The 12,193-nt window shown below is 42.1% G+C and overlaps 1 protein-coding gene across 1 annotated transcript; it reads right to left on the bottom strand.

Moving 5' to 3' along the window:
* Positions 1-492: 492 nt before the first annotated feature.
* Positions 493-6,467, bottom strand: casq2 (calsequestrin 2). Its single transcript, XM_062457203.1, has 11 exons — positions 5,952-6,467; positions 3,872-3,956; positions 3,655-3,755; positions 3,369-3,480; positions 2,778-2,851; positions 2,418-2,548; positions 2,176-2,221; positions 2,033-2,087; positions 1,707-1,807; positions 1,497-1,571; positions 493-1,388 (listed from the first exon to the last, which is right to left on the bottom strand). Exons 1-11 carry the CDS (start codon positions 6,189-6,191, stop codon positions 1,023-1,025), a joined length of 1,386 nt encoding a protein of 461 aa, XP_062313187.1. The 5' UTR covers positions 6,192-6,467; the 3' UTR covers positions 493-1,022.
* Between the last annotated feature and the right edge of the window lie 5,726 nt (positions 6,468-12,193).

The raw sequence follows: 12,193 nt of genomic DNA, 5'->3' as shown, positions 1-12,193 counted from the left end.
TTTTTCAACATGATGGGATATCTTGGGCTTCGGTGTTGTTTTGGCATCACGTGTGATAAGTGTTTGAATTCATGTCTGAAATGACTGTGTGTGTGAGAGAGAGAGAGAGAGAGAGAGAGAGAGAGAGAGAGAGAGAGACTGTATCTATAGCTCCCTTCCCCCAACCCTTGAATAAGAGTACAGAGAGATCCCTCCTGCCACTCCACATCTCCTCTTCTCTAATTGCACACCCAGGAAATGTAGACTGAGGTATAAGCAGGGAAAAGAAAGAAAGAGAGATATACGTGAGATAAATGAAAGGAACATAGAAACCAAGGCAGCAAGAAGAGAAAAGCAGAAGTGAAGGACATCGTTAAATGACCACACATACTACACAGAGATGCTTCGGATTCTCAGTGTGGCTGGGATGGGAAGACGAAGAGGGGTAGAGAGAGCGAAACAAGATCAGAGCTTATTCCCTTCAAACTGGTATGGACAAGTACAAGAGTCTAGTACCACTTTGTTGACTTTATTGAAGTTGAGGAAAATGTACAGCAGAAAAGATTGATAAAAAGTAATCTGTACACCTTACACTAGGTAATGAAGGCATTGGTAAAATTATAAAGCTAACTTCTAGAAGTCCAGTACACTGAACAACAGATCAGGTTGACACTGATGCACTGTTCTCAATTCACCCATTTACAGTTTAATCTATTTGGCTTGGAAAACGGTTCCTCAGCTAAGTAATTTCTCACACTGTTGGACATGCTTGTGTCTTGGCGCTGAGAAGTAAAAAAAAGTCTTAACACTGGTTTTAGGATTTGTGTCTCAGTGGAAAGTGAACATTATGATGTGGCTGATTATGAGGCTGACAGGTCAATGATGGAGAGGTTCTAATTAGATGCACAAAGGAATCTAGAAAACTTCTCTCCTTTCCCCCTGAACTTAATCACTGCTGACTGAAGAGTAGAATACATTGCAGGGGTTGGATAAATCAAACAATGATGTCATGAAATCATGATTTCCAATTAATAGTTTATGAATTATTCATCATCATCGTCATCGTCATCATCATCATCATCATCGTCCTCATCATCATCATCATCGTCCTCATCATCATCATCATCATCCTCATCATCATCATCTTCATCATCTTCATCATCTTCGTCCTCCTCTTCGTCGTCTTCATCCTCCTCTTCCTCATCATCTTCATCATTGTTATTGGAATTATCATCATCATCCTCTTCATCATCATCATCATCATCCTCGTCGTCATCATCGTCATCATCTTCATTGTCATCATCCTCAGTGTTAACCTTGCCTGAGAGGACGTCCTCTATCCAGTCCTCCAGCTCCTGAGCACTTGGCAGATCGTCCTCATCATCCATCTCCATCCATATGCTGTCCGCCTGCACACAGACACAGTGGCCAGGGGCCAGATCCAAGGATAAGTTACAAGTGTCAGTGTAAGACTGGTGGTGTTGGCTCCCTAGGTGAGTGTTTAGGTGTGGACTTACATCGCTGACGTTGACCACTCCAATCTGAGGTCTGAAAAGGTCCACCTGGAAGGTCTTCTCCCAGTAGGGGATCAGCTGAGGGGAGACAGAAACAAGACATACAGTCACACCTGGCCAGACAGCTAGAATGGGAAGATAATCAAATATTGTGTGTGTATGTATCTGTGTGCGTGTGTGTCTGTGTGTGTGTGTGTGTGTGTGTTCTTGCACCAGAGGGAAGTCATCGGGGTCAATCCAGATGATGCTGAGATCTGGGTGGTGTGTGTTGTCTCTAGCCACCTCCTTCAGGATCTCTAGGAACTCATAACCATCTGAGAAGTCACAAAACAAGACAGGACAGGACAGAACCGGAGGGGACATGACAGGGTAGGACATGACGGGAAAGGAGGATAGGACAGGAGGGGACAGGAAAGGACATGACAAAGCAGGACCGATCAGGACAGAAGAGGAGATATAGATCTATAGATCTGCCTATCAGTACCTTTCTGTTATACCAGGTCAATGTTGTAGATGATGCTTCAGATATGATTTATTACCAGGGTCTTCCTCTTCTGCAAAGGCCACGATGTGAATCCCATCTATATCATCCTCCTAAGAACAAGATAAGATTATGAGTGAGTTTGTCTGGTTTGATGGTGGGTGAATTCTGTCTAAAAGATTCTGTCTATAAGACTCTTACCCAGGTCTCAAACATGTCCTCGGCTCGCAGCTTCCGCAGGGTGGGTCTGAAAAACAACACAGACAGAAACACTCTACTGAGGAAACTAGTACTGAAAATGACTATCAGCTCAAGTCCCAATAGGCTTTCATGTACTGTGTGAAATGTGAACTCATTCTGCACCATTCTGGAGCTCCCTCACGTCTTGCATCCTCTTCTTCCCATCTCTCCTCCCCTTCCCTCGCTCCCTTCCTCCTTCTTACCTCCTATGCTGGGTGATGAAGGCCACTAGCTCCTCCTCAGAGTTGGGTTTGTCTGGGATGGTGACTGGCTCCTCCATAAAGGGCTCATAGAAGTCCACCTCGTTCATCTTCAGGGTCAGCTCCTTGGCCACCTGAAACAGCACAGACGGCCAAACCAGGATCACCCCTCTGTTCATGGCCTTGGGTGGCCTTTCTACTCATATGCCAGAGAGAACAGGAGGCCATAGGAGATTTCCATGTCTAAAGGTTTGTAGATGTAAGTCAGAAATCCTGTACCTCATTTGTCTTTATATTTGATGTATGTATATGATAATATTGCTATATAGATTCAATTATAGCTTGAGATATGATAGGACGTACAGATTTTTGAAACGTGGCAAAGAATTTGATGTAGGGCTGGAACTTCTCCGCTGCCTCCTTGAAGGAAAGAAAGTCTGGAAGAGATGAGAGAAGAGGGAGAGCAGAAGGAATGAGGAAAATAAAAGGATGGAATGTGAAGGAAAGGAAATGAGTGCAGAACATGAGTGCTTGATTTTTTTTTAACTTTCATTTACTGTATATTTCAGGTGGTGTGTTCTCTAATCTCTCATAGCAAGCATGTGTGTGTTTGCTCTGGCCTTTAGGAAAATGTCTTTGACACATCAGAGAACTTAAATAGCTGAACTCTGACCAATTATTCTAATCCCCTATAGTAAGATTTGACGTAAGCCTCCAGACACTAGCACAGTCTGTTGTTACATGGAAGTGAAGGCCCTCGCAGCTGCGTGGAGCAGGATAAAATTGGATCTGTAAATCCCTGAATATGATGACGTTTAAAGTGCTGTTATAATAGAGGGTACCAGCCAAAGTCCCACACTGGTTATTCCCCAACACATCACATGGGTATGCGGCTCCCCACACACAGACACACGCTGCCAAAGTTCTTTCTAATTCATACCCACAGATACTCACGCTCAGAGTCCTCGTTCTTAAAGTATCCTATGAGGCGAATGTCCTCGTCCATTCGGTCAAAAGCCCTCAGCTCTAAAGCATTCCCTATCACCTCCACTGGATCCTCCAACAGCTACAGGGACAGACAGTGATAGAGATAAAGAGGATCGGAACTGGGATGGAAAATGAGAGACTAAGAGATAGAGAGGGCAAGCAGAGCCCAAAAAAAACTGATGCACACAGGGAGAGTCTTCCCCCCCACCAAGGACAGCATCTGACAGTAACTGATCCAGGGTCCAAAACTCACGTCCAGAAGGAACTCCACTATGGTATCCGCTGACAGCAGGCCATCAAACTCGATCACGTGGTCAGCCTTAAACACGTACACACTGCCCTCCTCCACCAGGCCTGTGGTCAGGGATGAGGAGTCAGGGTTCAAACACACATGATTTACAGCCCAGTTACTGACAGCCAGCTCAGTGACCAATAGTTGTAAGTATCTTAATGGTCAGTTGCAGCCTTACCCAGCTTCCTGGCCACTTTTGCTTCTTTGTTGGAATCGACTATCCCAAAGCCAATGTCCTTCTCCTCCAGCACCTGGGCTGCCAGCTGCGGGAGAGCACAATGTCAGAGGGCGAATTCAGGACCACTGCAACGCTGCCTACTGTTCTCTCTGACTGGTCTCTCACTCTCTTGGTGTGAAAGGTGGACATAATGATGAATATTGAGGGCCGAGAGGGATATAATGGCTTATATTTGAAGGCTGGAATTAGAATAAACACACACACACACACAAACAAACAAACACACATACAAGGAATGTCTGTGGTGTGAGTCCAGAAGGCCAGAGCTGATGCTGAGCAGTTGTGACATCATTGACAAGCTAACAGGCCAGAGCAGGAAGTAGCCCTGGGCCCTGACACAGTGACCACTATATAATTACTTATACAATCCTGTCAACCCTTCCTCCCTTTCTCTGTCTGTCTGTCTCTTACTCTCAGATATGACTGTATCAGTTAGCCCCAGCCAGACACTGACCTCTGGTAATGATTCCAAAGCTAATTGGTGCTCCTAAAAATATCTTCCTGATAGAAACAGCAAGGAAGCAGCCTAATTGGTGGATCCATATCCTTATAGTACTGGCAGGGCTCTGAGCGTCATTCTGGTTCAATAATTGGAACATTGTCAGGTGGTAAGTGCTCTTTGTATCAGGTATGGTTATTATGATGTGGTTGGATTGCTGATGGGGCATAGGGCTTAGGAGAGAGGTCCAGTTGTTACCATCTCATCTCTCTACCTACTGCCCATGGCCAGCTTTCTGCTACTGTTTATATTAACACTAACGCCTCTCATATTTGCAACATACGTCAGTATATGTACTTTAGATGCCATGACCACATATGGGACAGCTATTTCAACATTTCTGTGGGGTAACTTTACAGACCACTAGAAAATTGTGACAGGACAGGTCTATAAATAAATATTAACGTTGGTGGATGACCCCACCATAATCACTGCTTAATGAGCTTGTTCTACAGGGAACCAAAATTGTTTCTAATAGACTCAAAGAGCCCTAAAGGAGCGACACCATACTGTATATAAAAGCACATGAATGAACTATTACAGTACACTATAGCTAGTTACAAATGTTTTTTAGAAACAATGCAGATTAGGGAGACAAGTAGCTAGCCCTCCACCTGCTGGGTGAAATTGCTGGGTCTATTATCAGGCTAGAGGACGCTGCTCATGTTACTGTTGCTGCAGAGCTCAGCCGGGCTCCAAACTGGTCCTGTGTGAAACTTGATATCCACTTTTGGAGTTCACACTGGAGACCACTGGAAGCGTCAGACACTGGCACAATGTCACTGCCCAGGTCCTGCCGAGTTGGAGGATTAGTTTCAACAATGAAGACACGGTTGCTATTGGTTACTGGTTATTGCTAGCAACTCTTGAGCACCTTTTTCTTCTATGAACGTAATTTGTTTTTTGTCTTTGGACCTTAGATAGCTATCTAAAGCTGCAGTGCTTTAACTGTGTCACACATTTACATATTCTGGGTTGTCTGGGCCAACATGGGTTAGGAGGAGTGACTCACACAGAGGCACACATTACTGGAAGACGGAGATAGTGGAGGCACAATTCATTAATAGAAATAACCTTCACTGACAGCTTCGTGGAGCTTGGACATATACATGCATACATACACAGACACACTCAACTCACTCATGCACACGCTCACAATTGACCTTCAACGGACATACTTTAATGCCAGTACATGTGTACTGGCATGCTGTGTGACTGCCTTCCAGTATACTCTGTTGCTCATTGACTAAAGGCCTCTCATCCACTCACATCTTGGCCTCATCTTAACTCTCTTCATTATCATATTTTTCTCTTTCCCTATCCCTCTCCTCCTCACTCTGTCCACCTCCCTACTCCCCCCAATATCTTAACCCCCCCCTTTCTGCTTCTTTTCCTCACCCACTTTCTACCTTCTACTCCTCACACATCCTATTCCTCATTTAATTCCCTCTCCTCCTCTTCCTCGGCTCTATCTTCCTTCTCCTCCTCCTGCTTCTTCTTCTTCTCCTCCTCCTCCCCTACCTCCAAGACCAGCTCAGTCATCTGGTGATGTTTCTGCAACTCCTTGCTGTTGGGCAGGACGTCCTGGTAGAGCAGACACAGCATGCTGTGCTTCTTCAGCGCTTTCTTGTAGTTCTTGTCGTTGATATGGAGGACACGGTCCTTCCCGTCATAGCGAGGGAACTCCAGGCCCTTCTCTGCCCGGCCCAAGGGCACCAAACTCAGACAGGGCAGCAAAAGAAGAAACCACAGGGAACGCATGGCTGGTGGTCAACTATGGAGGTACCACACACCCCAGACTCTGAGAGAGTAGCCGTACTCTTACACACAGGCCTCAGTCACACAGGAGAAGCTGGGCTGGGCAAGGTCAACCCAGTGCTTAGAAATACTCCTCTTCCCTTAAAGAGAGGAAAGTAGGGTCACGTCAAAGTCGGTTCCTCAACGTTGTGTCTTTCAGAAAAAAAACAACTACCCAATCTCCCTCTATTGCTCCCTCACTTCCTCTCTCCACCCAAGACAAAGGGAAAGAAGAGTGGTGTCAGCCCTCTGTAGTGGGCTGGGGGACTGGATGCCGGTCATAGTAGTGCCCCTCACCCCCACCCTCACAGCACAGGCCCATTTTTAGGAGACCAGTTGTTTGGAGGCTAAAAATAACCAAGCAAGATAGAGGGAGAAAAAAGGAGAGTAGAGCAATAGCAGATTTTAATCAAGGAGGCAAAGTATGATGTCTCTGTTATAATGTGTTGGGGTATGTGTTTTTTCTGTGTGAGTGAGAGGTATCAGAGATGGATTTAGGGAGTGCAGATATTTTGAGTTAACATGGTTCCTACAGAATAGTCTACTAGCATGGTGAATGTGTTCACATATGCAATGTCTAAATATCTAACATCTAAATGTCTAAACATTACATACTCATTGAAAGCCTATGGGACGGTCTGCAAGCAGGTGTGCATGTTCCTATGGAAACCGGTATGTGTGTCTGTGTGAGTGTTTTCCCTCGATTCCCTCGCACAGGGACTCTTGGCAACACCAATCCCCTACTCTCGGAGGGCAGTGAAGATGACAGTGGGGGGAGGGTAACCCTAACCCTAACCCTGGGAGGCACAAATTAACAAGAGGGGTAAAAAATAGGGAATGTTCTACCTGTCGAGGGCACAGGAGTGGAGATGATAGGACCAATCAGGCTAAAGTGAGAAGGGTGAAGAAGAGGAAGGATGAGGATGTTTAGACTTATGGAGCACAGGATTTTAATCTATTAATTGGGAGGTGGTGGGAGATGTCCTACATGAGCGGGCTTTGTTGGATGGCAATCTTCTCGTCTTCTGCAAAACAGAGAGCCAGCAGGCCAAGGCCTTTCGTGTTGAGTCTGGGGAAGCGTAGTGTGGAAGGGTTTGTCCCAGAGAGGCCGGCAGGCTTGAAAGTAATAACATATAGCAGGGGTCGGCAACAGGCGGTGTCATGGAAATTTTGGAATACAGTTATAATGTGTGTGTTTCATATATGAGGAATGTGTTTTAACGGAAGTCTAAAGTTGATTAAGAGTCAACTACATTTGGTAGAGATGCCATTTGCAGTTTTATAACTAGGAGACGGGAAGTCTGGGTGACCTGAGAGAGTTCTGTCACCTGGGGGGAAGAGACAGTTGGTCTGGAGACAAATGTGGATTCAACTGTATTGTTATTGTGATCTGCTGCTCTGACCCTTCCTGTAGACTTGTTTGAAGTGGCCCACACAAAGGACAGTTGACCATTTGACTGGTGAACCCCTGTGGTTTTACTATCTACTGGTTTGGGGAGAGAGGCCACAATGAAGAATCGTGGGACCTTGATATGAAGTCACTGTCACTGAGCAGTGCTGACCAATCACAGAGTTCAGAATAACCATTTGATCTAAAGTTTATATAAGGCAGGGTTTTGGGGTTGTTCTGTATCACTCTGGCGAACGACCTGTGGCTAGCACCTCCTTCGTTATGACTGATCACAAAGTACTTTGTTAAATCATGATCTGTATAAGCAAAATAAATTTATTGTAACCGCCATCTCTTGACTATTCAAATCTGCACAGTGCCACTGGAATTTCTGCCATTTCACTTGGTGGCCAGTAGGGGGATCCTCGATTGGTCTACGGCGTTCAGCAGGCGGCTCCCCTCGGCGAATTGATCTTCCGGCAAAAGCCGCCTTTTCTTCCGCCATGCGTGAGACAGCAGGGCCAGGGGGGGCGCCCGTTGGACGTTTTGTGGCTGAAAAAAAAAGTAAAGAAAAGGGAAAAAGTGAAGAAAGGCCTGAATTATGAAATTTCAAAGTTAGTAACGCGCGCGTGTTCATTTTTGTTTTAATTGCAAGTTATGTTTTTTGAGGTTAAAAGAAGTATGAGTAACTAATGGTGTCTATTATTCAACCTATATACAAATTACAAAAATCAAAATTTTAATTATTTTTCATAACTTTAATTATTTTTCGGTTTGAATATTTGTAATTTAAGATTGTGCAGTTATTTTCATTGAAAGTTGGGAAGTCGGAATTTAATTGTTTTTAGAAACAAAAAGGAGTAATTGTGTCTTTATTTTCCGTTGTTGGTTATCGTTTATGGATTGTAATTCTGAAAATGAATGGTCTGGAGACAGAATTGACCTGTCCAAACATCGATTACATGAAGCAAAAGTATGGTAACGATAGTTTATTGCAAATGCAAATATGGATTGATAAATGTGGATTTTCGAGTGTGGAGTCGTTTTGTTTTAAGGACCTTATTGTATTGCGAAATGGGTTCGTGGAGAGAAATAGATACACAATTTTTTTTTTTGAAGTGGAGAAAAGAATAGATTTTAGCCTGATTGGAGAGTTTTTTTTCTGATTGGATGGAGATAGGTAGAGGGATAAAGAAATATTAGGACAGAATAGTGTGGGGAATTTTTCATCTATTTCCCCACAGATTCTGTTCCGCAAACAAATTTCGCCTCATCCGCAGCCAGGGGTGTTGCGGCAGGATGCGCGGGCGCATGAGGGTTTTGCGGGAATGCGAGAACAGAATACGAAGAGGTCAGACATTTGCCATTTCTTCTGACAGCCGGTTATATCTAGGAAAAAATCAAGAAAGTAGGATCCTGGAATGTTTTTTATAGATTTGCTTTGGATTCCCGCAAGGATTGAAGCTTGTGCCTTGACTCGCAATTGCCATTGTGTTTAGAAGAAGGAAAGGTTAAAGTCCTCTCTGGAACAAAGGGTTTGAGTCCCTGTTGTGTTTGGAATAAGTGGTGTTGTGGGCTATGGTCAAAGCTGATGCAGAGCGTGTTGACATGCTGTTGAAAAAAACATGTAGGCCAGCACGAATTGCTAGGTAAGGTCAATCCAAAATGCGTGCTTTAATTGTGGGAATTTGAGCAAAATGTACGTGAATGTCCGGAGATGTGTCATCACTGTTGAAAGTTTTTTTGGAAATTGTGAGCGAACTCGCAAAATCAGAGGGGTTCGTGACCGGAAGTTGAGTTTCGAAATGGTGGCGTACAATGTTTATCGGTTGACACTGTTGGTAGAGGAGAGTCGATTGTTTTACAACTCTGTGTTAACCGTTATATGTTTGATGTTAGACTTTACATCGGTCTTATTACCGTCAGAAGGCATTTGTTTTTGAAGACGGAGGCATTCTGTTTTGAAAATGCTAATGTTAATTCTTTGACTGAATTCTCCACTTGAAAAGAGGCGCATGCGCTTGAGCCTAGCGGAAGTTGATTCTTTCAGTGAAGCTCATTCTGCGTGCAGTGCCCACACGTGAGTGCAAAAAAAAAAAAAAAAAAAAAAAATATATATATCACTCATTTTATTGAGAATTTGACGTTGAATTGTGAAGTATATTGGTTGGGAAAACAGATGTGTGTTTCTGTTTCTTTGTCGAACTTAAGGAAATATTGTGAGTTGCCATACTCTTGATTTGGAAATTATGTACAGACCGATTTTCTATATTATGAGCTTGATTCGTTGTTGAATAACGCGCTGGAAATTTAGTGTTTGGGTAGGATAATTGGTAAAAGGCCAGTTTTGGCAATAAAAGCGGTATTCATTTTAAGAATTACAATCCCGGGGTTATTGAAACTTTTATAGAAAGTTATGTGTTCAAACGGAAATGTTATGTTGTTTAAGGAATATTTTTGTTTATGTCTGGAAATGTTCGATGGTTTTATTTTTTATTTTGTGGGAGTTCACAGATGTTACTGTTGTTTAAAGAAATATGTAAAGGGTTATGAAGAAGTGATTAGAAAGATTGAGCCAGTTGAGACCGAATAGCTTTGTCCAACCAGAATGCTAATACATGGGTAAACTGTCGTCCTCTGACGAGTGATATTAGGTGCATATGTAGATTTCGGAGCCTAATTTTTATGTTGAAATTAAAATGGTACTAATGGTTGATAGACTTGAAAAGATAATCCAGGCTGTGACTGTTGGTTAATGGCTAATGGTGAAAACGTGGAGGAAGTGCATTTTGTTCTGTCCTGAGACAAAGGAGAGTCCAGGAAGTTGAATTTGCAACTATGGCAACGACATTGGCTAACAAACTAACAGACCGACAGGCGGGTACAGGCTAGTAAAGGAATTGCAGCTTGATATTTGAGATCCAGGATGAGTAACCGCATGACGCATGCGCAGATGGAAATTGAGAAATTGACTAAGACGAAAATTTAGAGAAATAGATAAATTTGAAGCGAATTTACATATTAATTTGGTTACTTTTGAAATATGTTACGTGATGAGTATTTTGAGACATTTGCTAACAAGGTTTTTGTTTGTTTGAGGACATTTTAAATGAGTTTCAGAAATTCCGAGGAAAGGTGGGGGCTACAAAAAAAGTCCCGTTACGTTGAGTTTTACAAAGGTGATCCCAGAGGGTGTAATTCTGCATAATTATGTGAGTATTAATGGTGAAAGATGTGTCCGTTTAGATGAATTCGAAGTTTGGTGGTTTACGAATGTATGATTTAACATTTGTTCTAAATCCTAGCCAAACAAGGAGGTAGGAGCCTTTCAGACCAGAACTTGTATTTACGAGCGGAAAATCTGTGGTGTGTGATGGTATCCATAAAAATGCAGAAATTAGACCCTGGTTCATAAATTAGTTCTAATTGGATTGGAAAAGTTATACTTTAGCAAAATTAAGTGAATAGCTGGTAAACGCCAACCATCTGTGTTGTTTAAAAGAAATGAAAAAAGGTTGAGAGTTTTTGCTTTGTTCCAGAGCGCGCTGTTTGATGTGAGTTTGAAATGCGCGATTGTTTATTTGAGTTGATACACTAACAAAGAGTAATTGAGATAGCTGGTAAATATAGGAATATTCAAAGGTGTATACATTACATGCTTTGATAAAACTTTTGAGGTGTTAAAGAATAATGTTTTGTTTTACGGGTTTATGTTAAATTGTGAATTTAAAGGTTTAAAAGAAAAAGGGAGAGTTTATATTTTCTTTTGTCTTAAGGGCATGGTACAATGTTTTGGGATAAACAGTTAGGCTGTGATGAGGTTGTATCATTATGGTATTGGTTCATAAAGAGGGTTATGATAATTTGGTTTTGAAATAATTTGGGAAGACTCATTAAGTCTGATAAATTGTGGTGTGATGGTTGTGCTAAGTAGCTTGTTCTGGACTGCAGCCAAAGCAAGTTATGAAGTTCTACCTATCTAACCTATATAGAAATATAGATGGGGTATAAGTTTGGTTAATGGTTACATTAAGAACATTTTATGGTCTATGTTTTATTTTGGAATCATACAGATTAAATTCTGGTTTAGGGTAGTGATGCTAGTTTTCTACAATGTCTTGGAAAAAGAGAGATTTGATTTGGTGAATTTAAATACAAAAAATTAAAAGGGAATCTAAAATGTAAAGGTATTCATTTGAACTGTTCCTAAAGGTTTTTTGAAGAAAAGATAATAAGAGACTAAAAGTTGAGGTTATTTGTAATTTGGCTGTTTTTTTAAATAGTTTTATTTTATACAAATTGGTTCAAAGGTTGGTTGTTTCAGTGTAAGCTTGTTAATTCATAAAAGGGAAAAGAGTTAACATATTTACTGATAGTTAAATACATCATTGGTGTTACATATGATTTTGGGAAAGGTATGGAAACAGGAAGTTTCTTAGTTTGATCTGGGACACAACTTGCTGTATGCAAATGTGGAATTCACTCTAACAATTATGATTATTCCACAGGGAAAATGCTAGTGCTGATACTAGCTGGAGCAGTTTCTAGATTGCCTGAATGCATTGATGAATTAACT

The sequence above is a fragment of the Osmerus eperlanus genome, chromosome 3, assembly GCF_963692335.1.
Source record: "Osmerus eperlanus chromosome 3, fOsmEpe2.1, whole genome shotgun sequence".
Classification (NCBI taxonomy): Eukaryota; Metazoa; Chordata; class Actinopteri; order Osmeriformes; family Osmeridae; genus Osmerus; species Osmerus eperlanus.
Note: the sequence above shows the minus strand (reverse complement) of the source record. Positions and strands in the feature narration are given on the sequence as shown.